The 27,144-nt window shown below is 66.2% G+C and overlaps 1 protein-coding gene across 1 annotated transcript in view; it reads left to right on the forward strand.

The window, feature by feature from the left end:
• Window positions 1-27,144, forward strand: part of SYT7 (synaptotagmin 7) — a 62,546-nt gene that overhangs the window by 27,567 nt on the left and 7,835 nt on the right. Inside the window, exons 4-10 of the mRNA XM_054725719.1 lie at window positions 4,393-4,527; window positions 8,473-8,552; window positions 10,972-11,103; window positions 11,978-12,202; window positions 15,679-16,047; window positions 19,771-19,893; window positions 24,350-24,485. Coding sequence (XP_054581694.1) covers window positions 4,393-4,527; window positions 8,473-8,552; window positions 10,972-11,103; window positions 11,978-12,202; window positions 15,679-16,047; window positions 19,771-19,893; window positions 24,350-24,485 — 1,200 coding nt within the window. The remainder of the gene's footprint in view (window positions 1-4,392; window positions 4,528-8,472; window positions 8,553-10,971; window positions 11,104-11,977; window positions 12,203-15,678; window positions 16,048-19,770; window positions 19,894-24,349; window positions 24,486-27,144) is intronic.

The raw sequence follows: 27,144 nt of genomic DNA on the forward strand, positions 1-27,144 counted from the left end.
TAGCGGCCTGGGGTTCCTCCCCACTCATCCTGGCAACAAGCATGTATTGAGCACCGCCTACGGGCTCGGCTCTGTCCGTGGTGCTGGGCAGGCGGAGGGGAAGACTGTGGGTGAGCATCTCGCCCACCCTCAGAGGTGGGCCGCCTCCTGGGGCGCCCAGGCTGGACCCCGCGAGCTCCTCGGGGAGTGGCATGGTTAGGAGCACAGGCCCTGCCCACGGGACCTGGCAGAGCCTACAGGTCTCCGTTAGATTATCATGAATCCTGAGCTCTGATCAGCTGACATACCCGCCACAGGCCTGGGCTCGGGGGCAGCAATGTGCCCGAGCTCGCCCCTCGCTCCAGGACACCCCTGGGATGGGACCCAGGAGGCCTGGTCCTCCTCGCTCCTGCCTCCCCCTGCCTCCCGGCTCTCCCGGTGCCCTCGGTCTGCCCTTGTCTGTCTCCCCCTCCCCCCCCCCTGCCCCCCGGGACCCAGGTTGTCTCCTCTGCCCAGGGATAGGTCGTGGAACTCAGCGCTGTCAGAAGGCTGGCAAGGGCGGCAATATTTTCTTTCCCCGCATGTGAATATGCTGACGCTAAGGGGACTTGAAACCATGCATGTCATCGGAGGGAGGTTTCGAAGGGCACGGGCGGCTTTGCCTGGAGACGGCTGGAGGGCACATGAGAGCTGTCAGCACGGATTTGGGTCCGGCGTGTGGCAGAGGGGGCGGCTTGCTCCCAGCAGCTCCGGAGGGCGAGCCGGGGGCCACGAGGGAAGGCTCCGGGGAGGCGGGTCCAGCCAGCACGAGGCGCAGCAGCCCTCCCCAGTGCCCATCCCTGGAGCCCGTCTCCTGCGAAGCAGCTTCCTGTGGCCGCCCCGCCGGGGGCGGGGGGGGGGGGTGCGCCCCGATGGGCTGGCCCCATCACTTCCGAGGTCCCGTCCAGCCCCAGACCCTGCGACTCCACGCCCTGGGGATGGCTCGCAGGTGGACATGCTGGTCCCCCTGATGGCAGCGCCATGCGTCGGCCGAGGACGGCGTGTCACTTACTCACAGCCTCAGTGCAATTTGCAATGGCAAGCGTTTCCCGGGCCCCACGGGCTGTGCAAGGGATGCTGGGAGCCTGGCGGGGAGAGGGCACTGCCTGGAAGACCATGGCATCCACCATGCTGCAGGGGTCCAGGGCCCTGGTCCCGGGACGGGCTCACCATCCTTAGCAACATCCCTTTTGTCAGGTGTCCGCAACCCCCCAAGCGGGGAAACGGGGAAATCGGAGCTGCTGCGTTGGTTGAGGAGGACTTGTGGGGCCACAGCCTCACCTCCGCTCCCGCCTCCGCAGCCCCGGAGGGGTTCCCGGGAGCCCCAGTGTTCCCCAAAGCGCACAGAGCAGGGGTATAGGCTCCGAGCCAGGCTGCGGGCTCACACCCTGGCTCCACCACCTGCTCTCTGAAGGACCCTGGACAAGGGGCGTGGCCCCTCTGTGCCTCCGTTTCCCCGTTTGTAAGCTGGGGATAGCCATACCGCTGACTTCCGTTGCCGTGCGCACTACGTCGTTACCCCACATGGAGCATCTAGGACACCTGCTTGTCATCAGAGCGAGGAAGGGCCGGCTCTGGCACAGCCGAGGGCACCGACCTCCTTTGCTCTTGCTGTTCCCTCTGCCCAGAATATGCTACCCTCACCTCGCCCCCACCCCCAGACCACACCACAGGCCCTCTCCTCCGGGAAGCCTTCCCAGATAGCTCCCTCATCCGGCTGTCACGTCATCTGTGTGCCCCAGAGCCTCTGTTCACACCCGAGACAAAACTAACACCAACAACCCTGGTCACCATACTGATCTATGAGCGCTATCAGCGATCCCACAGACCGGACGGCGTTTTTATCTTTATGAAGGAGGAAACGGAGACACGGCGGTGGAGGCACTGGGCCAAGGCTGTTAAGAAATAGAGGCTTGTCAACTCCCATTGAAAAGTAAATTTGGAAGAATATATGTTCTTTTTAAATAAAGTTATCATTTTTTAAATGAGGCAGCGGCTGTCCTCACACCTGGGTCTTTCCTCGGGTGTGTTGGAGTCCGGAGCTCCAGGCTGGCGGCCTGCCGCTCGCCGGTTCTGGGGCACTGACAGGCGAAGACGTAATCGCCGGATTCTGGCCTGTCCCCGGTGCCCGTGGCAGGTTCTCAGCAGAGAGTAGTTGAAGAAAGCTCAACCCGAGGTGGAATTTACTTTATTGAGGAGGGAGTTCAACAAAGGCAGGTGTGGGGTCACTGCTCTCCCCCTCCCCCAGGCCCTTCCGGTGAGGCAGGGCCAGTTCCCGTGGAGGGAGCTGGGCAAAGTGCAGCCCTCTTCCCGGAAGGCAGCCCTGCCCACCTCCTCACCGCAGCCCTGCGTCTCGGGCCTGGTGACGTGCCCTGCGGAACTGTGGCCGTCACTCTCCCCCCTCGTCCTCCCTCAGAGGCTGGAGGGTGAAGATGGAGGCCTCCCATTTGGCCTGAGAACTTCGGCGAGCGTGCTCTCCCGCCCGCGGAGGGAAGGGCAGGCCGGGTTCTTTGGGGTCTGGGCTGCCGGGGCCAGAGCTCCCGAGAGCTGTGGGCCCTGAGGGTGACCGTGGGCAGCCTGCAGGGGCGTCTGGTGGCTGAGGCTGTGGACTCGGGACGAGAGGAAGTTCCGTTGGCCTGGCAGGTGGAGAGATGGGGGACAGGCGAGGGCGGCCTTTTCCCACAGCTGGGAGGCTCCGGAAATGGGGAGGGAGAGAGGGGGCCCAAGCAGGATTCTAGGGAGAGCAGGTAGCGAACCAGCTGCCCAGGGCCCTGGAGTGGTGATGGGGGAGCCCCGAGGGCCCTGAGAGCTGGGGGCAACCTCTGGGCCCTCTCTCTGAGGCCCCCCAGCAAAGCAAGAGGGCGAGCCCAGAAGCTAAAACCTCAGGAACCAGGACCAGACAGACAGCTGTCCTCAACTCGCAGTGACGGCCCCCTGGCTCCTCTGTAACAGTCGCGTCTCCTTGACTCTCGGACATCCCAGTGCACGCCGCTTCACAGAGCACGTGTGACCGGTGCCGCTCGCACCTGATCTCTCACATGACCATTTCCCATCAAGTTTCGTCTTCCTGATGTCTGGTTTGGGCTCGTGTGTGCCACCCGCTGCGCGACGGCAGGGAGGAGGTTTATCTGCATTGCAGGGGAGCACACGGGCGGTTGTGACTCGCCCTCAGCTACACGGCGAGCAGGAGACGCCATTTGCGCAGAAACCTGTCACTTTCCTCCCCGGGCAGGCCCACGAAGCCTCCCATCCCTGAGGTCCAGGCCTGTGGAGAGCGGCCACAGCGTTTGCACAGGTTCAAGCCTGGGACTAATGAGAGGGCACGGTTCTCTCGTGGCAAAGCCACGTGCAAGTCCCAGCACAATTACAGCCAAAGGCTATGGTTGTGAGCTTGACCTTATGGTCCGAACCTGTGGTCCCACGTGGCTGAGTGATATGGGCTGCGGGAGGTGCAGCAAGTAAACAAAGCTGGATCAGGTGCGTGTGATTGAGTAGATCTGAAACCCGCGAGAACATTGTAAACATCTTTCCCACGCCCTTCCTTTGCCTCCTGGGATCTGACTATAAAATAAAGACTCGGCTTGCAGGCCGTGGCACTGTCTCTCTAATCAGAGGGCAGTGTCCTACCTAGCCCCAGCTTTATTCTCTTGTCTGTCTTTTCTAATCCTTCACCGCCTCCCCGCCCTGCCCCTCAGGTTCACCCCTGGCCGTGCTGGAACGGCACGCAGGACCTCTGAGTTCTCGGAATGGAAGCCAGGGCGAGCGTTCGGGAGGGGAAGGCGGGTGTGCAGATCCTGGCTGGGTGGGCTTTCGCCCAAGCAACGCTGGGCTAAGGGGGTGAGGGCTGATCACAGGGTTCCGGAGATCTCCTCCTGGACTCTACATGTGGCTGTTGAGTCTTGGCCAGACACTTAAGAGTCTGTCCGTGCCCACAGGGCAGATGCCCTCAATGGGATTGTAGGAGCCAATAGCCCTTTGGGCAGATTTGGCTGGAGCGGAGCTCAGAGCTCAGGCGGGAGAATGCTGAGTGGGAAGGCCTGGGGGAGCAGTGGCTGTGTTCGTGGGTCTGGAGGCCTGTGGGGGCTGGCAGGGCTAGGAGCACGCTGGCTTCTCCCTTGGAGGGTGTCACGTCTGGGGGGTGGTACGGAGCCTGTGGGCTCACACAGGGCCGGGGCAGGGAGAGAGCAGTAAAGATGTCAACCAGCACAACTGCCTCATTTTACAGATGAGGAGAGCGGAGAGCCCCCCAGGGTGGGCTGTCGGGCAGAGCTTGGGGCTCAGAGCTCCCAGGGTGGGGGTCAGCTGGAAGGGCGGGCAGCGTGGTGGTTCTGAGGGCTCGGGGCGGAGGGAGGGTGGCTGGCCCTGGCCAATGAGGGTCTGACCTATGCATGTCCTCCCTCCCCAGGGGCGCCCACCCGCGACGTCCTGCTGGTCTCGGCCATCATCACCGTCAGCCTTAGCGTGACTATCCTCCTCTGCGGCCTCTGCCACTGGTGTCAGCGCAAACTGGTGAGGCCCCTGCACCCCGCCCCCCACAACTGCAGGCTCCTGAAGGCTCTCCAAGGCGCGCGCAGATGGCCCACCTGTCCTCCGAGGCAGGCGCACCTGATAGACATTGACGCCGCACGTGCGCACTGCGCTGGCCCGGGTGTTGGCCACGTAGGTCCGTGTGGACACCCAGAGCCACACACCTGGGGACATTCGTGGCGAGACGGGTCTCGCGGGCAACTCCGCGCACACGCGCCCCGCCTCCCGCAGAAAGAGCCGCAGCCACACACGCTCGGACTGAGAATGGGAGCCCCCTCCCCTCCGCCCTCCCCCTCCCCCGGGGCGGGGCCGAGCCGAGCATCCTGGCCAATGAGGTGGCTGCGCCAGCTTCGCCCCACCCCCGCGCCCTCACATCCATCCAGGTTCCCCGGGTTTGTACAAGCACAAGCGGCTCCTTTGCTCTCTGGCGAGGCTGGGGAATTGACGAGCGGATCGGGCATCAATAAGTAACGAGATGGTCCGGAGGGACATCCATCACCGAGGGCGCCCGGGGCGGGAGCGGGGCTGAGCCGCCCGCCCGCAGCCCGCGGCCCGCGGCCGGGAGGGGGGCTGCCCCCGGAGACCCTCAGCCCTTCCCCGTCCTGCCGCCCCAGCCCAGAAGCGCCGTGGGGCTTGGAGGAACTGCGGGGGACACCCCCGAGGGTGGGCCTGGAGGCGGCCCAGGGTGAGGTTAGAAGGGTCCCTGCTCAGCCACAGAGGCGGGAGGCGGCGGCGGCGGGCACACTCCTACGAAAGAGAAGGCGCAGACGCCCCCGGGGGGCCGGGCACGCTTCCTGCAGGAAACGCAGGCTCAGGACCTGGGAATGTGACTCCTTCCTGAGATGCACAGCTTCAGGCAGCTCCTTCCTGCCCCACCCCCACCCCCACCCCGTGCGCGCATGTGTGTGCGCGCGCGCGCGTCTGCGGGACGGCTGTTCCCCGCAGGTGGAGCCAGGCTGGCTGCCCCGCATTGTTCCTGGCTCTCCTGTGGCTGCTTCATCTCAGAATTCCAGGGGCGGTGGAGGGTGGGGTGTGGCCACGTGCCTATGTACACGCGTGTCCTCGAGGCTGTGGGAGTGGCTGAGCGCACACTGCAGCCTGCATGTCTGGTTGGGCTGTCTGTCCGTAATGGAAGGCAGGTGAAGGCGTGTGAGCAGGTGCTGCGGTGCCCTTGAGTGTGTGTGGGGGGGGGGGGGGTCTTTGTGCCGAGTGTATCCACTTTGAGGGTATTGGTGCAGTGTGTGTGTGTGTGTGTGTATGTGTATGTGCAGCCTGCACGGGGAGATGTGGACAATCTCATCAGATCCCTGATCGAGCAGATGCGCGCCTCTGCCTCCGTCCCAGCTTCCCCTGGCAAGCGCTGCAGTGTGTGTAATTGTGAGTCTGTGTAGTATGTGTCTGTGTGTGTGAGAGTGTGTGTCTGTGTCTGTGTATGTAGTGAGAGCCTCACCCTGCCCCCACCATCTGGGGGCAGGAGTTCAAGGACAACAGCTTTGTAGCAGGTGGGCAGCTGAGATGCAGAACCTCCCCGGGGCCTCAACACCCCACCCCCACCCCCGCTGTCCAGCCTAAGGAACTTCCCCCAGAGTCCAAGCCACACTGTCCGGACTTCTTTCTCCGAGCTGCCCAAGCCCTCAACCTGCTGCCACCCTCCCCTCCCCCTCAGCCCCCCCCCCCCCCGCCCGCCGGGGCTGCAGAGCCAGGGAGCCCCTTGCCAGGCTGTCTCTGTGCTCCTCGGAAGGGGCTTGAAGGGGGCCGCACAGTTGCTGGGCTCCCTCGCCCGCCTGTCCCTCTGCAGCAGTGACGTGGTGCCCTCGCAGCCCAGATCTCATTTCCAAACATTAATAACTTCCTTAATCTCCAGCTGGCGTTTTCCAGCTCAGCGGCCAAGCCCGCCCTGCCAAGCAGGCTGGGGGCGTGGGGTCTCCTGGGCCCTGCTTGGGGTTCTCTCCTTGCCCCATGCACTTCCCCTGTCCCCCAAATCAAGTTCTGCCCCAATTCCTGTCCCCCTAGCACCCCAGCTCCACTGCAGTGACAGTTGCAGCCCGAGGGGGAGGCTCTCTGAGCTGTGGAAGGAGGAGCGGGCCTGGGGAAGGACAGGGACCGCCTCAGGAGGGGGTGCTTGTGGGCAAGCTCCCTGCCAAGACTAGGAAGAAAGAGGAGAGGGGGGGAGGGGGAGAGGGTTCCTCAGCCAGAGCCTCACACTGCCTGAAGCGCTGGAGAATAGTGGGGGGGGGGGTCCTGCCTGAGGGTCACCCCAAGAAGGGCCCTTGGCACCATGGACCGGCTCTAGGCTCTGACCGTCCCGGCTGGAACTAGGAATCTCTTGGGGTCAGAGCTGGAGCTGAGAACCGGCAGCTTTTGTGGACCCAGAGGGCCCAGCAGCTCCGCTTTTAACTCTTAAGGTTCTGGCTCCAAGGCAACAGCTAGGATGGGGGGACCCCAGAGGGGCGCTCCCAGGTGATGGTTTGAGAATTGTGGGTACCAGGCTCCACACTGAGTGCCAGAGGCCGTGCCAGAGGCCATCCAGTCTGTCATTGGGGTGAACTTCCCGGGGTGGGGGCTGGAGGTGGGAGGGAAGCAGTGACAGCTGTGCTGAGAGGCTCTTCCCGTGACGTCACCCAACGCGGGGAGGAAGGGGAGGCGGCCCAGAGGCACGGGACCTGACCAGGGTAGCGCGGAGCATGAGGCCCTGGGACCAGGATCCTGGCACCCGGAGACATAGGGGTGCTGAGGGTGGATGAGGCCCCCCCACTCCACACACACCCTGCGGGGATCTCCGCGGCCACTGTCCCCAAGCAGGTGGCCCTGTGCCCAGGAAGGGGCTGCAGCTGGCAGGAGCCAGGGAGCACAGCTGTGCGGCTCCTGTTTGCTTTGGGGCCAGGGGACAATGGACTTGTGGCTGTGGCGTCGGTGCCCACGACTGCATGTGGAGAAACGTGTGTGCGTGCGTGTGTGTGTGTGTGCGTGTGTGTGTGTTCCCACTGGGCAGGGGCAGGCAAGTGTCGGTGGGAGAAAGGTCTGCGGGGGCAGCTCCAGCCTTCCCATGGCCCATCCCCCCGCCACTCACACCAGCCCCGGCCTGGCCCAGACCCGGGGCCCCTGGGCCACTGAGGCCGCGGTGGCAGCCAGGAATGCTAATGGTGCCAGGCTCTGCATGAACTAAATTTAGAAACCCAACCAAGAAGGTGAATGGCGCTCACCTTCCGGGCAGCAGGCCCGGCCGCCGCTGCAGCCACGGCCCTTCTTCCAGCCAGGGATGGGGTGCCCGCATTCCGCCCTGCCCTCCCCGACTCGGGCTGGGGTGAGGAACTCGGGGGGCCGCCTTCTTACAAGGGAGCGTGTTCAGGCCCTGCCCCGCCTCCCAGCCCCAGGCACAAGGACCCCAGGGAGCCCCCGGACAGTGAGGGGCACAGCCTGGGCAGGACTGGGCCCGGGCCTTCTCCCCACCCCTGTGGCTCACGTCACTGGCCGCTGCCAGCCTTGCCCTGCAGGGTGCCACCCCCGCCATCTGGGGCAGTGACGGCCGGTGTGACGTAGCCGGGTGATTGGCCAGGAGAGCCATCTGTCTGTGCCGAGGGAGAAGTGCTGGGGAGCCCGGCCAGAGCCACAGGACAGGAGAGGCCCCGGCCTGGGGGTCAGGGATGGGGTGCAGGTCAAGCGGGTGGGGCAGGTCTTGGGACCCATTGAGGCCCAGGAAGTGCCAACCAAAGAGCAGGCACTGGTGAAGCTGGCACCCCACAGCTGTGACACCCTCACCTCGGCCTCTGACCTTGTCGCCAAGGCTGGGCTCCAGTCTACCCCCTACCCCAGGGGCGTACCCCGCTACCCCAGGGGGAGTACCCCGCTTCCCCAGGGGGAGCCCGTTCACGGAGGCAGGGAGGGTGCGGCCCGGGCCCCAGGAGTGACGTGGTGCTGTCTCCGTAGGGCAAGCGCTACAAGAACTCCTTGGAGACGGTGGGCACGCCAGACTCAGGGCGCGGGCGCAGTGAGAAGAAGGCCATCAAGTAGGTGCCAGCCTTGGGGTTGGGGATGGGGGTGTGCGGGCAGCCCAGGTGGGAGGAGCCCCCGACCCTCCCTACATCTGCCGCGCACATCAGTCCCCCTCAACCCTGTGCTGTGCTCACTCCCCACCTCCCCGCACACACCCTGTGCCTCGGGGGGCTCCAGGCCCCCCCTTCTCTGCCTGTGCCCCCCAGACCCATCTCTGGCTGCTCTCCCGACACTGTGTCCTCCCTCAGCCCTGGTTGCTGGTTCCTCCATCCACCCTTCACATCACACATACTACGCCCAACCCCACCCAGCCCCCCACTCTTTTCTCGGACCCTGTCAGTGTTCTCAGGGTGACCTGGAGGGGTGCAGCCCAGCGCTGGGCTGCTCAGGGGACGCTGGTAACAGGGAAGCTCCCCTCCCCCATCCCCCATCCCCCATCCCCAGCGAATGTCTTGCTGCCTCTGACCCCCCATTTTGCTCTAAGAGGCCTTTCAAGTAAGCAGTTCAGCCTTCCACTGTGGACCACCTGGGCCAGCCCACTGCTGAGGGTCCCTGGGGGACACCAGGAGACGCCCCCCTGCCCCACCTGGCCGGGGGCTCTGTGCCCTCTGGCTGATGGCCCTGGTCCCTTCCTCAGGCCCTCACTGGGAGGCTATGGGGCTGGGGCCCCCCCATCTCAGCTGGCTTGCCCCACCTCTCTTTCATCTCTAGCCCTGACCCTGTCTGGGGTTCACAGAAGCTGCGGGTGTGTCTGTGGGGCGGGTCAGTGGGGGGCGGGTTAGTGGGGGGCGGGCCGGCCAGGTTGGGGGTGGGGAGGCCGGGGAAGCCTTTGAAGCTGGTTCGGTGGAACACTCTCCAGTCTTCAAAGCCAGAGCCGGCAGGTGTCAGGGGCGGTGCAGAGCCTGGCTCAGGGCTTCCCCGAAGGCAGGGGGGCAGTGTGGGGAGTGCGGGGAGCACGGAGCACGGGGCCAGCCCCCAGCTCAGCACCTGAGACGCCTTCAGGCCGGCCCCTGAGTTCTATGCGTGGTCTGGGCTGAGGGGGGAGGGGGGCAGAAGGCCTGGAAAGGGCCCAGGAGGCAGAGGGGATTCGCCACAAGGGGATGGGTGGGCAGCGGGGTGGGCGGCACCCGCAGGGCTCTCAGACGAAGCGAGGGGACAGTGGGCTGTCCCCATTCTGCAGCCCGTGCCCCCGCCCCCCTCTGCTGCATTGTCACCTCTGCCCCGGGGGAAGGAAGCCACCACTCCTTTCTGGGCGCCCCCAGGTCCCTAGGCCCCCCCTCTGGCCGGGCCCAGAGCCAGGGGAGCGGCAGGAAGCCGGCTCACCCTGCACCATCTCCCCGGCCTAGGGCCTCCTGTAAAGGGAGGGGCTTGTCAGAGTCCTGGGGAACGCGTTCTCTAGCAGTGCTCCCCACACTGGGCTCCTCGGAGCACTCCTAACAGTTATTCCACAAGTCAAGGGTTCCGTGACCAGCTAAGTTTGGGAAACACTGTGCACTATCATTGGCGCCTTCAAGGCGCTGGGTTTTGGCTTTGAACCCTGGCCACACCTCCCCAAGGTGCTCTACAGACAGGCTGTCCACACCGGGGAGGCCCGAGGGCGCGTGGTGGCAGCTCGGCTTCTCTGTCTGCTCTTGAGAACTGAGGTCAAGGTCAACCTGTCCTTGGCTCCTGGGGTTTCCAGGCCACCAGCCCCCATTCTCTGTGCTTCCAGGGGGGGAGGGGGGGCGGGCATAGGGTGACGCCACCTCGGCCAGGTCCGGGCACAGGGAGAGGCTGCCCGCGGGGCCTTCACACCGGCCCCGTGCAGAGGACCTGAAGGCCGTCCCCTCAGCGAGGCCCAGGCCTGGAGATGCCACCCTGGGAGGCTGGGGGACCCCGGGCCAGTGGGAGGGGGAGCTGGGCCTGCCCAGGAGCGCTCAGTGGAGGGGGTGGAGAGGGGAGAATGTGGGGCTCCAGACTGGGGCCTCCACGCACCGTGGGATGGCTGGCGGCTTAGCAGCCACAGCAGCCGTGAGGGACAGGCAGGGACACCGAGGCCGGAGGACGTTGGCAGCAGGGTCTGATCGGCACTTCAGCTCTTTCCAGCCAGAAACCAGCTCCCTCTCCGCCTCGCCCTCCCCCTGCATCCCGCCCGGCCTTCTCCCCGGGCCCTCTCCCCTCGCCCCTGCTCTCTCACCATCTTTCTCTCTCCCACCAGCTTCCCAGGGTGCCAGGCTCCAGTCGCCCTCCTGCCGCTGGCCTCCTCCCGGCACCGCTCCTCCCGCCCGCGAGAGTGTGCGCCCCGGTGGGAGCCCGCCTGCCTCTCTTCCTCCCGCAGGAGCCGGCCTGGCCCGCCTGCCCTCTGTGTGCCCAGGGGCCCCTGCCCCCAGGACGGGCGGTTCTGGTTTCTTCTTGTATCTCCCTGTTTTCTCCCCTCTCTCTCTGCCCCTCCAGCGATCTAGACAGAGACTTTTGGAATAACAATGAGAGCACAGTGCAGCAGAAATGGAGCTCCTACCCTCCCAAGGAGTTTATTCTAAACATTTCACCCTACGCCCCTTATGGCGACCCACGACTGTCCCTCAAGTGAGTGACTTTACCTGGTTTGATGATATGTACCGAGTCTCTGCGCACGCCCTCCTCCCTCCCGTCCCGTCACTCTCCTCCCCCTGCTCCCCTTCCCCACCCCCTCCCCTGCAGCCCATGGGCAGGCTGGCCATGGAGACGAGCAACCCCTCCTGCCCCCCTCGCCTGCCCGCCCCCCTCCTGTCCCCACCCCCAGGGCCGCCACTCAGGAGAGGCCCCTCTGCAGCCAGCAGCCACACGGCCCCACGCGGGTCCCCGCGGCCCCACCCCTTGCAGTCAGGACGGGGTTGCCCGTGTGGGTCCCTCCCCCTCGGCGCGGCTCGGCTTCCCTCCCCGCTGTGCGCTGCTGCCCTGGCTGCTGGTGGTGGTGGTCGGTGGTGGTCGCGGAGGTGGTGGCGGTGATGGTGGTGGTGGTGATGAACTCTGACTAACACGGCTTTCTCTCTCTCCCTGCCTGGGGGCCTCCTGGCCTGGACAGCCCGCTCTTCCTCCGTCGTTAACCCTCGTTGTCCTGTGGGATAGAGTTGGAGGTGGCTGCCCTCCCCCACCCCCACCGCCCCTGCCCCAGGCGGTGGGGAGGGGCCCCCTCCACTGTCGTGGTGCGTTGCTCTCCAGCCCCCAGCCCGCCGGCCCCTCTCTCCTCTCTGCAGGCTCCGCTGTTAACCCACTCGCAGTGCTGATGTCTCTCTCTCTCTCTCTGTCTGTCTCTTGTCCGTCTGTCTCTCTCCTCCTCCTCTCTCACTGTCTCTTTTTTCCTTTTATCTGTTATTGTTCTTCCTCCTCTTCTACCTCCCCACCCCCACGTGTGTCCTGCCCTCTCTCCCCCACCGCCACCCCCGGTGCCCCCTGGCCTGGCTGCCTCGCGCGCCTCCAGTGGCACCCTCCTGTCCGGCGCCAAAGTGGCCGCCGCAGCGGGGCTGGCGGTGGAGCGGGAAGGCCGGCTGGGGGAGACGCCGGCGCTGGTGCCACCACCCGGAGAGGACGCCTTGAGAAGCGGCGGCACTGCCCCCAGCGAGCCGGGCAGCGGTGGCAAGGCGGGGAGAGGCCGCTGGCGGACGGTGCAGAGCCACCTGGCCGCGGGGAAGCTCAACCTGTCCAAGTGAGTGATGGCCCCACGGCCGCCGGAGCCCAGCGCTCAGGCCCGCCCCCGCCAGGGTGGACAGCGGGACCCCTGGCATGCCCGCTGCTGCCCCCAGAGGGGCCGTCCTCGGCCCCTGGCTCATCCCATCCCTTCATGAGACGCCCCATCGTCCTTGCCATCAGCACAGCTAACAGCCATCAGTGTCGCCTCAGCCTGTGGCTGCCGCCCCGTCAGACTCTTCCTTGGCCCCGTGACCAGGTCATTTCACTTTCTGCCCCCGGGGCGGCTCCATTTCAGCCCTCGGGCCATCCCCTCCTCTTCGGCTGGCGGCCCCATATCAGCATCCAGGTCACCCCTCCATGGGCAGCAGGCCCGCAGCTGGACAGCCATTGGGCCATCCCATCCTCGGGGGAGCTGGCCGCTCTCAGCCTGTGTTTATGCCACTCATCTGCCACTCACCGGGCCTTCCCTCTTACGGCCAGCAGATGGCTCTAGACCCAGAGGTGGGGCCCTGCCTGTTCTGACCATCCTCCGGCCTCCATTGGCTTGTCTCCGTCTTGCTCACACCATCGCACCCCCTGTTACGGGGCCCACCACGTTCATCCTCATCTCGGCCATTCCCACCGCTGTCCCCGGCTTGGTCAGCGGGCTGGCGGCTGCGGGATGCTATGTTCTTGGAGGTTGGGTTGTGGAGCCCCAGCTGGCTTCTCTCTTCTGACGAGGGTGGTCTGGATGTCAGACGGAATTGCCTTCCCTGTTTCATAGCTGCCCGACCTCATCAGCCGGTCAGTCCCTGTCCTGGGCGATGGCTGTAGGGCTGGCCCCTACTCTCAGCAGGTAGCACGCTCCCCTCCCCCGCCAGGGGGCAGCCTTGTTCTCATCTTGGCTTCTAGAACCTTCTGTTGCCCCAGGCTCTCAGGCCCTTGAACCATCCTCACCCGCTGGGACCTAGGTTCCGATCGGCTCCTAGAACTGCCTTGCTCCCAGCCCATGGGGCAGCCTCTCCCTCAGAGGCCAGCAGCCCTGAGCCCTTCTTAGCTCCTGGGCCCCTGGTTCTCTTCGCAAAGCCCGTGACTCCTGCCGTTGGGTGCACCGAGGCCCCCTGTGCTGAGGGCTCGTGCGCTTTCTGGCCTGAGGGCACACAGGCCGAGGTCCCCCCAACATCAGTCCTCAGGAGAGTCCGGAAGGCAGCCCCACCCCCCTCTGGAAGCAGGCCCAGCACGGCCCTCCCAGGCTGCTCCGGCCACTGACCCCAGGCTGGCTGAGGCCTCCAGGCCACCTGCCGGCTTTCCTGTGACTCAGAGGCTGTGAACTAGGCTCCTTTTGGATATGATAGGAAGCCATTTGAGGTCAGCAAGGAGGAGGCAGCGGCCACCCAGGGGCCGTCCCCGTCCCCCCACCCCCCACCTCTGCCTGCCCCCAGGGAGCTGTGGGCCTACGTGGCTGCCAGGCCTGGGCCTGCGCCTGGTGGTGGCCCCAACTCCAGGCCTGAGCCTGGCAAGGCTGCTGCCCTCCCCAGGACCCCAGCGTTTTGCTCTTTGCTCTCTCTCTCTCTCTCTCTCTCTCTCTCTCTCTCTCTCTCTCTCTCTCTCTCTCTCTCTCTCTCTCTCTCTCTCGCTCTCAGCCCACAGGGGCAGGCTAACTGTTGTCCTTTGGTTCCCAGGGAGGCAGGGCGTGAGCAGAGCTGAGGTCTGATTGCAGTGGTGAACGCGGCTCCAAGGGCCCGGCCCCCCTCCCCCCTCAGCAGCTCCGGGGTGCGTGGCTGCCTGGACGGGGCCAGCTAGGAAGTAGTCGGCTTTGCAAGTCTCTCTCACAGCCACTCAGCCCTGCCGTCGTGGCCCAGAGCAGCCCAAGGCAGACGCGCAGCCAACCTTGGAGATGCGCGTTCCCTTGCAGACGTTCGCGCAGTAAAGCGAACGCCGCAGTAAATGATGGCGAGCCCCACGCCTCGTGCATTGGTTCCCCGGGGCGCACAGACGTTACACTGCGCTCCACCGCCTCGCGAAGTCTGCACCGGCTTTATGTCCGAAAGGGATGTGCACGCCTTAATTGAAAAATACTTGGTTGCTAAAAAAAAAAAAAAATGGCATTGATAGACCACCAGCTCAGTCCAGAGTTGTCATAAAACCAGGAGGCTGTGAATTAGTGACAGCGGCTGTTTCCAGTGAAACTTTATTTACAAAAACCCGTGGCCGAGAGCCCATCTCCTGCCAACCCCTGTCCTAGCCCAGGGATCGGGGGTCGGAGGGAAGGGACAGAGGAGGCTGAGGCCTCAGGCTCGGGCCCTGCCTGTTGGCTGCGCTGGAACCTCCGGCCGGGGCCCACGCAGCAGGTGCCCGGGGAGGCCCGCGCTCTGACTCCTTCTCCCTCCGTCTCCTGAGACCTTGGCAGCTACCGCGGGCCCCGGAGCATTGCCCGGACCACGCATCCCTGGGTCTGGCCTCAGCAGGTCCTCGGGGCAACCCTGTGACAGAGGCAGCTTGGATCATGTCTCATTCCCATTTTACAGATGAAGAAACTGAGAGGTGGACTCACCTTTCCAAAGTCCCAAAGTTAAGAAATGGCAGAGCGGGGCGGTTTGGACCCGGGTCTCTGACCTCATCCTGCCTCTGATCGGCCGTATCCTGCCTCCGGTCTGTCCCCGCCCCCCACCCGTTCCAGCGTTTTTGTGAGGTGCCCTCTCTCAGATGCATACAGGACAGGGCAGCCACGCTGTTTTCATCAGAAATGTGCAAAGTGACCGGACAGGTGGCTCCTGGGGCTCCCCCTCCTCTGCCCCTTTCCTGGGCCCCCTCCTCTGACGAGGAGTCATTGCCAGGAGACCAAGAGGGAACACTTGCCCTCAGAAACGGGAACCCAGGAAGGAGGGTGAAGATGCGCCCCGGCCTAAACCCTGAGGTCGCCCTGGCCATGGCGCAGAGGTCGGGGGGCCCGCGGACACCCCTGCCTCCGTGAACAAAGCGTAAGACTGGCCTCCCCGGCCCTGCACGGCTAGGCCTGCTCTGCACTGGCCTGGATCCCACGTGTCTCCCGGCCAGGAGTGCGTAGAGGACAGAGGCAGCCTTTCCTGGGGTCCCCAGGGAGACGGCAGGAGGGGGCAGCAGCAGGTCCCTCCACCCCCTCCCGTTCCAACACGGCAGGCAGCCACAGGGCCTTGGGGACCCGCCTTCACCACGCAGCAGCCTCTGACGCTCCCGTGGCCGCTCAGACCAGCGAGAGGCCTGCTCAGACAGGAGGTACTGGGTGCTAAGCTGAGCCAAGGCCAGGGGCGGGCTGGGCGGGGCGACGGGGCCCTCGGGGCGGGCTGGGGCCTTAGGGCCTCCCGGGGGAGGTGGCGGCGACAGCAGCGGCGAGGACTGCGGTGGAGGCCTGGCGAGGTCCGGCGGAGCGCGCCTGCACCCGGGCCTCCTGGGCCCGGCTCTGGGCTTCTTCCTTCTCCACCGTGATCCCTTCACCTGCTTCTCCTTTCTCTCCTCTCCCCCACCCACCCCAAGTTTCGAGGACTCCACCCTGTCCACGACCACTACCCTTGAGTCTATCCCCAGCTCCACGGGAGAGCCGAAATGCCAGCGACCCCGCACCCTGATGCGGCAGCAGAGCCTGCAGCAGCCGCTGAGCCAGCACCAGCGGGGCCGGCAGCCCAGCCAGCCCACCACCAGCCAGAGCCTGGGCCAGCTGCAGGCCCACGCGGCCTCGGGGCCCGGCCCCAACCCCCGGGGCTACGGCCGGGGCCAGGCGCGGCAGGGCGCCTCGGCCGGCTCCAAGTACCGGGCGGCCGCTGGCCGCAGCCGCTCCAACCCGGGCAGCTGGGACCACGTGGTGGGGCAGATTCGAACCCGAGGCTTGGACATGAAGTCCTTCCTGTAAGTCCCCCCCTGAGCCGGCGGCCCCCACTTCCCCGCCCCAGCCTCTCCCCCCCCATCTCCAGGGCAGGTGCCAAGCGGACGCGGACACCCCTTCGGTCTCCTGTAGCTCATGCTCACGCCTGCAGCCCCCCCATGGAAGGGTTCCTATCTGAGCCACCCCTCTGAGGACCCCGGTGTCTCAGGGCTCGGAGAAGGTCCCCCCTAGAAGTCAGTGGAGACGCTAGAGAAGCTGCTGAGGCCCCCAGATCTGTCTCCTCTTCCGGGCTAGTCCCAGGGAGCGCTCGTGGCCTCCCTGTCAGACTCCCCCTCTCCGCCTGTGACCTCTTTCCTCCCTGCCCCCCAGCCTGGCCCCCTTCCACCCCTCATCAGGCCCTGCCTCCTCCCCTCCAGGAACTTCTGCCCTGTAACTGGACTCTGCCCCCTCCTTCCTTCCCGCACCCCCTCCCTCCCCTCGCTTCCCCGTCCCTGCCTGGGCTGTCCTCTGCCTCTGCGGCCTTCCTCGCCCTGCCCTCCAGCTCCCGCCCGGCTCCCCCAGGGGCCCCTCCCCTGAGGACAAACTGTCCCTCCCAAAGCTTTAGAGAACGTTGTTTCTAAAACCAAAGCCTCCTTTCCAGCGAGCAGGTCTGAGAAGTAACAACACGCATTGAACCTCAGCCGTCCCCCGCCACCTGCCCCCTGCCCCGCCTCACTGGTTGGGCCCCGGCCCAGGGCACCCTCTGCCCCGTCCGTCTGGGCACCGGTCTCACTCGGAGCCCAGGGCAGGTCTGGGCTTCCGTCCCGGCCATCACCACCTCCGGGGTCTGACATGACCTTCCTTGCAGGCTCGGGGCTTGTTCCCTCTCCCGGGTCCCTTCCGGGAGCACTTTTCCTGAGCAGGCGACGGGCACACCGACCTGGGAGAGAGAAAGGGAGGAGGGGGCAGGCCCAGCTCCCTGGCACGACGTGGGGACCCTCGGGCAGCTCCTCCAGCTGGACCCCGGCCCGGATTTCCAGGGCAGACGGAGTGCTGCGTCTGGCAGACACGCCCAGCAGGAGCAGCTGCACCGTGCCGGCTTCCCACGCTCCTGCCCGTGGCCCGGGCTCCCCCCCGACCCCTACCCACCCCCCCCCCCCCCCCCCGGCCACCCGACGGGACATGCTGCCTGGGACTCGACTTGGCAACGCTGGGCAGCGTGTCCACGGGGGCTCTCCCCGGCCTGGGGCCCCGGGGCCCCCTGGACGCCCGCATGAGACAGGATGCCCAGCAGAACCTGCTGGGCTCCGGGTTCCAGGTTGTTCGGAGACAGGTGCTGTGGCACCGGCGAGGATGAGGAGAGTCCGGGGAATCGGTTCTGCCGAGGGGAAAGCGCCGAGAGCCAGCGGGCCCTGCCCTCTCTCCTCCTGACCACGCGGCTCCACGCGCGTCCCCGCAGTTGTGTGAGGGCCATCATAAGTACCTTAGGCTTTGCCGGACACATGGAGTCTTGTTCACATTTTTAAAAAATATTTTTTTATTGATTTCAGAGAGGAAGGGAGGGAGAGAGAGAGAGAAACACCAATGATGAGAGAGAATCACCGATTGGCCGCCTCCTGCACGCCCCCGACCGGGGATTAAGCCCGAAACCCGGGCATGTGCCCTGACCGGGAATCAAACCTCAACCTCCTGGCTCATAGGTAGACGCTCAACCACTGAGCCACACCGGCCGGGCTTGATCCCGTTTTTAAATGTACAAACTGTTCTTGGCTTGTGGGCTCTACAAACATAGGCCACCAGCTGTAGTTTCTCGACCCCTGACCCCTGACCCCTGCCTTATGGTTCAGTTTCTGAGGCCTTCCATTCACCCAAACGCTGGTGGCTGGGGTAGAGGGTCAGGGTGAGAGGACTAGCCAGGGCCACCCCCAAGACCCCACCCCTCGGGGAGGTAGGCGTCCCTCCTGCTCCATGGGTGTGGCCGCCCACCACCACCAGCTCCCCCCAAAACTCCCCTGCTGGCCCCCATGCTCGCCCTGGCGGCCTGGCCTGCAACCTGGAGAGAATGACAGATTGGGAATCTGCAGAGGAGCCGCTCGGTGTTCAAGAGGAGCCGAAGGAGTATCTGAAAAATGCATTAACCAGGGAACAACGTGTTGTTTTCACTGGCTCGCCTTCCGCCCGCTCAGCCAGCTCCCAAACAGCCAAATGGAATTTTACCAACTCCAAGACAGGGCCGGTGGGCAGGGACCAGGGGGAGCGAGGGCCCGGCCCGTCCCCAAAGGCAGACGCCAGCGCGAGGGTCAGCCTGGAGTGACGTGCGCAGGACAAAGAGAAGGCCGTGGGACCACCGCCCTCCCTCCCTCCCCGCCCCAGGCTCCCACGTCCAAGACCTCTGCGCCCGCCCGCCTGCCCGCCCTCCGGAGGCCTCGCTCACCTGCCACAGCTCCCTGGTCGGCAGGCGCCCTGGGACGGACCCACAGCCGGCTGCCTGCCACTCCCTGCCCCCCTGGGTGGAGGTGGAGGTGGAAGTGGTGGGCTCGGACCCAGGATCTGCCTCCCTCCGGAACATGCCGCCAGCTTACCATCTTTCCCCTGGACCTCCTGGCGACGCTTCCGTGCCCGTCCCGTCTGCGAACCCCCCTCCCTCTGTCGGAGGAGAGACCGACGCTGGAGGAGCTCCGAAAGCAGCCAGGAGGCGCTGCGAACGCTGCTGAGGTCCCTGAGACACGCAGGCGGCCCTGCGGGACCCGGGGATGCTCCCCACTCGGCACGTACCCCTTGAGCCCGGGCCCCGTGTGGCTACCCACGGGCCACTCCAGGAGGTTCCCGCCGCCGCCTCCCTCGTCTGTTCTCGCGGCTCTGCCTGGCCTGCGCGGCCTCCACACCGTCCTCGCTGCTCACACGGGCTCCCTGCCTGGACTTCCCCCGACGTGCCAGCTTCCTGCGCTTCCCCGAACGCCATCTTTGCTTGGTGGCGCCTTCCGGACTGCTGCTCCAAGGAACGGCGTGGCAGTTACCCCGGCTCTCCGGGAAGGGACACGGAGAGGGCCCGAGTGGCCCACACACCGTTTGCCGGAGGGACTTCCATCTCCCTCCGATGGGCTGTGTGTCCGGGGACCCCGGGCAGGCTGCCCCACGACGCCTCCTGGCATCACGCACGCCTGGCTGGCCAGGATCGGGAGATGTCTTCGTGCGGGGCTCCCATGAGCACCGGGTGCGGGCCCACGGGGCTTGCACACTTCCTAAGAACCTCCCCACTGGGAGCCACGCTGCCTGCACAGCCCGGAGCGGGGGCCACAGAGCCCCTCCTCCCCTCCAGGCCCGGTGTCAGAGCCCGAGCCCCTGGCCTCGGCTCAGCAGGCGGTGCATTCACCTCGGAAGTCTGCCGCGTCCCCGGCCTGGGCTCCACTCCCTCAGCCTCCCCCAGGGCCCCTCAGGAAGCCCCGGTCACATGCCAGCTCCGCAGGCCCCTGCCCAGCCCCTTCCCCGTTCCTCTCCAGAGAGTCTTGCTCTGGGCCCTGGCGAGCTGGGTCTCAGGCCACGGACACCTCCCCTCCATCCCGCCCCTCCTACCCGCCTCCACCCGCTCTGCTCTGCAACTGTTGACAGTGCTAAAGTTTGGTTTCTCTCCTGCAGGGCCAGTTTCTTACGCTTTTTTCTTCTCTCTTTTTGTCTCTGTCTCTGTCTCTGTCTCTCTCTCCTTCCCCTCCCCGCCCCGCCCGCGGGGCCTCCTCCGTTCCCGGCTGGTGGGCTGCCCACCCGGGCAGGGAAGGCCGGATGGTGGTGCTATCCTTGGTCTTAGGGCTTTCGGAACAGGATGACTTTGCCAATATCCCTGACCTGCAAAACCCAGGAACCCAGCAGAACCAGAACGCTCAGGGGGACAAGAGGTACGAGCTCAGGCGGCGGCGGCGGCAGAGGAGGAGGCGGAGGCGGGGGCTGCCTGCCTTGGCCGCCCGGCCGCTGGACCCGGCGGCACGGCGGCGCCTTCAGCGGACGCTGGTGCAGGAGGCCTGCCTCCCCAGCCGGCGCCCTCCCACGCGGCCACCCCGGGGGTGTCCCCTGGGTCTGAGGCCAGTGCGGCCGTCCTGGGACCATTCTGGATCAAGCCTGCTCCCCGGGCCTGCCCGCCCTCGCCCGGAGCAAGCCCGCCTTTCTGCCCATCCTCCCGCTTGCTCCCCCTGCCCCTCATCTTCCATCTCCGCCCTGGCCCGGAAATCCCCGTTTCCCGGTGGTTGGTGGGCGGGGGGGATGTTAGGGAAGGGGCGCCAGCCCGTTCTCCCTCATCCCCGCCACCCCAACCTCCCGTTTTCCTGGGGTGATGGTCGCCCCCCCTCCCCGCCACTGCAGAGGTGTGGCCGGCTACTCTGCTGATGGGAGGGGAGTCCCTGGTGGGGAGAGGCAGGGGCAGGGGAGAGGCCTGGTGACCGGAAAGGCAGCCCTTGAGCCTGAGGTACCAAGAGGAGGGGATGGGAGGGGGGCCGAGAGCAGCGGCTGGCCCCGGGACCTGTGGGGACAGGGACGGCCCCTGTGGCCACAGCGCGGGCTGAGCCGAGGGCTGGGCATTTAACCGTCCTCAGCTCCCAGGAAAGCACCTCGGGGGGTGCTGGAGGCGGGGGGGGGGGGGCCTAGAGCGAGGTCCAGGGCTCCGGAAGCATCACAGGGCAGGGCAGTCCTGCACCTGGTGGCCGCCTCCTGTCCCCTGGCCTTGGGCTGGGCAGGCCACACACCTGTGTTCCTGGGACAGGCGCATCCCTTGGGCCCGGTCCGCTGGTCAGGCTGACGCCCTGCCCTGCAGACGAGCGTGGGGCGCCTGCCCTCACCCGGTTCGGCCGGGGCACGTCTCGGCCCCTGGGCCTGTGTGCTTGTCTGTCAGCGAAGGACTGGACAGGGTGGCCCTCCCGGCTCGGACGTGCTGAGCTTCTAACCAGGGGCCGGCCCTCGGCTGGGGCGCGGGCAGACCCTGTCAGCGGCAGGCACCCCGCTGCCTGCTCACCGAGGGCCTGTGGGGAGGGGCGGGGCGGGGCGGCCGGCCGAGTTAGACAGCTGGCTCACTCGCCTCCGGTGGCTTCTGGGGACCAGCCCTGTCGTGTCTTCCCGTCCGAGCCCACAATGCATGTCTGGGGGGCAAAGCCACGTCCCCACAGAGTGGGAGGGGAGAGTGGGACCCGTTCTTTCACTCGGGACGCAGATGGTGTCGCAGCCCGAGCCCAAGTCCTGGGGGCCGGGAGCATCAGCGCCTGCCGCCTCCAACTCCCTGGCGCCAGGGGTCCCCGCTTCCCAGGCTGTGGCCGCAGGGCTGGGCCGGGTGGGGGGTGGCCATGCTGAGGGCATGAGGCTGCGGGAGAGGGGCTGGGCCCTCAGAAGCCTGCCGGGCGCCTGGCCTGGCAAGGCGTGACGCGTGAGGGGGCGGAGCAGGCTGGGAACAGGCTGGAAACGCGATTCCGCATCCCCCGTGTTCAGTTCCCTGCCTCCATTCCACCCACGGCCTGTTTTTACCCCTTGCCACTCAGGTCTCACTCCATCTCTTCACACCCGTCCCTCCTGATCCTGACATCAGCGCTCCCCTGCCTTCCTGGGAAAGGGGGGGGGGGTGGAGGCGGGGGCCAGGCCCTCGCCGAGACCCTGCCTGACTTTCCCAGGGGACCCACGCCAGTCCCAGCCGGCCACACCCACCCCATCCGGGACACTCATGTCTCATGCCTGGGGCGGGGGGCTGGCAAGGGCGTCCCGGCTCCAGCACTTCCTTCCCAGCGCGCCCCACCCCAAGCTTGGCATCGCTTCCCCCGCGGGCGCCAGGCCCCTGGGCTCCACCCCTGGGCTCCTGCTCCCAGGCCAACTGTCCCTTCCTCTTCAGCTTCCGCCTCAGGCCCAGCCCCCCCACCCCCCCACCCCCGTTTCCCACCCAGTCTCCGGGGCGAGGGGTGGGGGGCCCTTGGCTGCTGCTGGGGCGGACATTTGGGGAGGACGCGCAGCCCGGGTCTGTGAGCACCGGCTCCGGGCAGAAAGGGGGAACAGCAAGGGAGATGGGGTGCATCTAGCAAAGAACTCGAAGACGCGAGGGTCGGTCCCTGCCCCGGCTGCCAGGATTCTTGGGGTCTGGGAAGCCCCCATCCAGGCTCTCCCGGCCCGTGGGCCTCCAGGCCATGGCCCCCGAGAACCTCCAAATGCTCTTGGGCCCGGGAGGGAGGGAGGGGGGAGGCCCTGGCTCCACGCCCTGCATTCCGCCTTCACCCATTGGCCCTGCACCCACCCCGCCTCATGCGCTCAGCCATCCCTTTCACCACTGCTTCTTGGGATCCAGATGGTTTCCACCATGGCCCCACCCCCGCCCGCGTGGGCCCCGGGCCGGGCCTGACCACCCCATCGCTGTCCTCGCCCAAAGCCACCATGCCTCTCCTGTCACGGTGTGTCCCCCGCCTCCTCTCCGCCTCTCCTCTCGGCCGCCTCGCTCCTCCTCGTCCCCTGTGCACCCTGCAGCCTCCACTCGTCTCCTACTAACCTTTCTCGGCCTCTCTCTCCTGCCTGCTTCCTCCCATCTGCTCCTCACAGGGACGGCCCTGGGCCGGGAGGGCCCCTCCGCCTCTCCCCCGCCTCTCCGCGCCTTGTCTCTGCCCCGTAACCTCCGACGGCTTCAGTGGCGCTGACCATCTTTTCCCAGGCTGCTTTGCAGCTGCGCTGAGGCTGTGGTGCGGCCCAAATAACCGACGTTCTCATACCTCCAGCGGCCAGTCTCCGCGCTCCTCCCCCCCTGTTTAACCTGACTTTACCTCTCCAGCTATTTCAGTCTCCTCTTCCTCCCCGTGCCTGCCTGCGTGAGCACGTGTCCACCGTGTGTCCATGTGTGCATCCACGCCTGTGTGTGTGTGTGCGCGCGCACGTGAGCGCTGCTGTGGCCGCGCCTCTGGGAGGAGCGCCCTCGTGTCCCCGGGTGGGGTGGGGTGTTTCCGTGTGGGCCAGGCCAGGCCACGTCCCCACGGCAGGTGCCGTTGCCGTGTGTCCCGGTTCCCCAGCACACCGTGGCATGCTGGGTCTCCCCAAACGTGTTTCCTCTCGGGGTCACGGTGTGCGCATCCCCGTGTGTGTGTCATCACACTGCTCTGGTCGGCCTGCCCGTCGCCTGTGCCATTCCCTCCCTGGTCCCCTGGGTGTCTGTGTGTGTGCGTGTGTGTGTGTGTGTGTGTGTGCACACGTGTGTGTGTGTGTGTGTGTGTGTGTGTGTGTGCACACCCTGCTCCTGGGCCCTGGTGCCCCTCCAGGACCTGCATACTCCGTGCATGCCTCTGTGCCTGTCGTGGCCAACTGTGCTGGTGGCCGGTCCACACCCAGGGCCGTGGCTTGTGTCTCCATGTCTGGCTCTCGTCTCACAGCTGTTCTACCGTAGCCTGTCCCGAGCCCCACGCTGCCGTCTCCCCATCTCCTCCATGCCGCTGCCCCCTCCTCGTGGGAGGCTCCAGCTGGTCTCTGGGGGCCTTTAGCCCCCCTTCCGGAGCCCCCACTGGCCTCCCCCCAGCCGCCGGCTGGAGAGCCTGGCTGCCCGGAAACAGCACGGAGGCAGGGTGCAGACAGGGCCTCTCGTGGACTGCCCAGATCCGGGGCTTCTCGGTGGTACCCCGACTTCCTCTGACCCGGGGAGCCTTCTCGAAGGTGCAGCCTTTGGAGCGAGCGAGGGGACCCACTGGCCTGCCCACCGGCGGCCCTTTACATCAGCGAGTTTCAGTCCCGCGGGATTCCCGTTCCCAGTCGCACTGGCCGCTCTCACACGCTCCGCGGCCACACAGGGACAGCGTGGACACGGGACACGTGTCGCCATAGACAGTTCTGCTGGGCAGAGCTGCGAGGACAGGGCCTGACCTCACCTGGTCGGGCTGGCGTCCGAGGGGCACCTGTGTTCTCGCTGAGCAAACAGGTGGGGCGTCCGGGGCAGAGGCACCTGGGTGTTTGCAGAGGGTAATGATGCGGAGAGCGACGGAGCGCTCGACACCGAGCCTCCCCCCCCCCCCCGCCCAGGCTCCCCCCTCAGCTGGGGCAGCAGGGACGCGGCCCTGGGGAGGGAGGCAGGCTCAGAGGTCACCATGCAGGCCGTGATGGAGGGTGGGGGCGCTCTGGGGAACAGGTAGAGTGGGCGTACCCCCCAGACAGCACCCACAGGGGCATCCAGGCACCTCACACTGGAGCGGGGGCGGGGCGGGGGGGCAGGCCTCCCGTGGACAGGAGCACAGTTCCTGCTGGCCTGCAGGCGGCCGCTGCCGGGGGCTGAGAGCGGGGCCCGCCGCCCCGGGCCCACGGGGCCCAGCCCCGCCCGCCCCCCGCCAGGCTCGCTCATTCGGACCCCCCGGCCCCCAGGTTGCCTGCAGGAGGGAAGGCGGTAAACACGACTCCAGTGCCCAGCCAGACGCCTCACGATGAGTCTGACCGCCGGACCGAGCCGCGCTCCTCCGTCTCGGACCTCGTCAACTCCCTCACCAGCGAGATGCTCATGGTGAGAAGGCTGGGAGGCCCGGCCCGTGCAGGAGCTGGGCTGCGCGGCCGGGCAGGGGAGGGGCGCGTGTGGAGGTGGGTGGCAGTGTGGGAGCTGTCCACGCAGGCCGGGGACCCAGCGTGGTGACCAGCTCTCTCATCACAGCGGCCTCTCGTGCCTCAGTTTCCCCATCTGTCAAGTGAGACTAAGCAGGCCCCCCCATCCCCGTCTCTCTGGACTGAGCAGGGGCCTAAGGACAGCTACCCGTGTGCGATGCTTTCAGGGCCCTAGAAGGGAAGACGAGTGGACAGAGGGGCCGAAGGTCCCCTTCCTGTGAGTGGCAGCCCATGAGCAGAGCCCCCGCCCAGTGGAGCCGGTCTCCGATCCCCATCCAGGGACGCCCCCAGCCCATGGCAGCGGGGCCCACTGAGGCCCAGAGAGAGCCGGAGAGCAGGCAGGGCCCCGTCCTGATCCCTAGGAGGGGACGCTGCAGGTGCACCCGCCCAGCAGGGTCCCAGCCCTGTGGTTCTGGGCGCTGCTTTTTTTCACCAAGGCAGAGGCTGTGGCTTCACCTGGCGCCCCCTGGCGGCAGCACCCTTTGCCCCTCTGAGCTGTGGCAGCTCAGGAGCGCCAGGAAGGCTGGGGGAGGGTGTGAGGGGGGGGTCCCGGGGCCAACGGGGTTCCTGCTGGACATGACCTGGGACAAGTCACTTCCCCTCTTTGGACTAGGCCCCCCTCCCCCTCCCCCTCCCCCATAGCGAGAAGGAAGGGGCTGGGTGGGCTCCCGGGCCCTGGCCAGTGCTGACATCGGGCAACTCAGAGTTGCCTGCCCACGGCCTTGGCACCGAAGCCCCCGCCCTCCCTGAGGGCCCCAGAGCCCCCAGGCCCCACCCTTTGCCATTTGGGGTTCTGGCCGGTTCTAACCATCCATCCCTACTGCCCTTGGGTAGCCCAGCCCGGGGATCTGGTTAAAATGCAGAGCCCCAGCCTCCTTGGCCCGTGTGGCTCAGTGGATAGAGCATTGGCCTGCTCACCGAAAGGGTCGTGGGTTCAGTTGCGGTCAAGGGCACATACCTGGGGTGCAGGTTCGATCCCCAGCCCCAATCGGGGCACGTGCAGGAGGCAACCAATTGATGTGTCTCTCTCACATCGATGTTTCTCTCCCTCTCTCTCTCCCCACCTCCCTCCCTGCCTTCCACTCTCTCTAAAAATGAATGGAAAAATACCCCTGGGTAAGGGTTAACAACAAAACGCAGGTTCCCAGGCAGCAGGCCTGAGGGGGCCTACGAGCCCACATTTCTCTGGGGTGCAGATTAGAGCGTCCGCTCTCCCCGGTCTCCCTTGGGCCCCCTCACCGCCCCCTTTGCCCGCCCTCCAGGCCCTTGCGAGCCGAGCGCTCCACTGCCCTCCTGTCCCCCCGACGCACGTGGGTGGACAGGCCTTCGTCACAGCCGGCCTGCTCTCCGCACAGGCTCTCAATTGGCTCCGGGTTCCCAGAAGGGACGGCCCTTCCCCAGCCAGCCCCCCTGCGGAGCGGCTCCCGGGGAGGGGCGCACCGCTGCGGGCAGAGGAAGGACGCGCAGGCCTCGGCCCCCTTCCGGGCCCAGCGGACCCTCTGGGTGGCAGGCCGGCCTCTTGGCCAGCCCTGGGCCCCAGGCAGGTCCCTAGCGTCAGCAGGGAAGAGGAAGGTGAGCAGGGCGGAAGTGAACGGCTGTCCGAGCTCCCGGCCCCGGCGGCCCGAAGCTGGGGGTCAGGAGGCCTGGGCACCCGTGGTTTGGCCAGAGGAAGAGTCAGAGAGGAGGCGGGGCCGCACGCCCATCTGAGCCTCTCCGCCCGGGCGCTGCCCAAGTGCTGCTTTTAACGATGTATCGATTGGTTGATTTGCGAGAGGAAGAGAGACAGAGAGAAACATCGACTTGTGGTTCCACCTATTTATCCATTCACTGGTTGATTCTTTTAAAAAAACTTCTATTGATTTCAGAGAGGAAGGGAGAGGGAGGGAGAGAGGGGAACATCGATGATGAGAGTGAGTCCTCGATCGGCTGCCTCCTGCAGGCCCCACACTGGGGATCGAGCCCACAACCCGGGCCTGTGCCCTGATCGGGAATCGAACCGTGACCTCCTGGTTCCGTGGTCGGCAAACTGCGGCTCGAGAGCCACATGCGGCTCTTTGGCCCCTTGAGTGTGGCTCTTCCACAAAATACCACGGCCTGGGCGAGTCTATTTTGAAGAAGTGGCGTTAGAAGAAGTTTAAGTTTAAAAAATTTGGCTCTCAAAAGAAATTTCAATCGTTGTCCTGTTGATATTTGGCTCTGCTGACTAATGAGTTTGCCGACCACTGGTTCATAGGTCGATGCTCAGCCACTGAGCCACCGTTGATACTTATCTGTACCCTGACCAGGGATTGAACCCACAGTCTTGGCGTATCAGGACGATGCTCTAACCAGCTGAGCTCCCTGCCACCCCCCCCCCCCCCCCGCCCTCCCCGCCAGAGTCCAGATGCTTTTTGCTGCTTCTGCTGGAGCAGGGGCTCCGGCAGCACCTCCCTGGGGGCGTGGTGGGGGTGGCCTGCTTGGTTGCCATGGAAACCGCTCCTGGAGCCGTCCCAGCTGGTTAATTAGGGCTCCAGGCTGTGGCTCTGAAAGGCGGGGAGCAAGCACACAGCCACTGCCTGCGTCCA

The sequence above is a fragment of the Eptesicus fuscus genome, chromosome 13 (genome assembly GCF_027574615.1).
Source record: "Eptesicus fuscus isolate TK198812 chromosome 13, DD_ASM_mEF_20220401, whole genome shotgun sequence".
Lineage (NCBI taxonomy): Eukaryota > Metazoa > Chordata > Mammalia > Chiroptera > Vespertilionidae > Eptesicus > Eptesicus fuscus.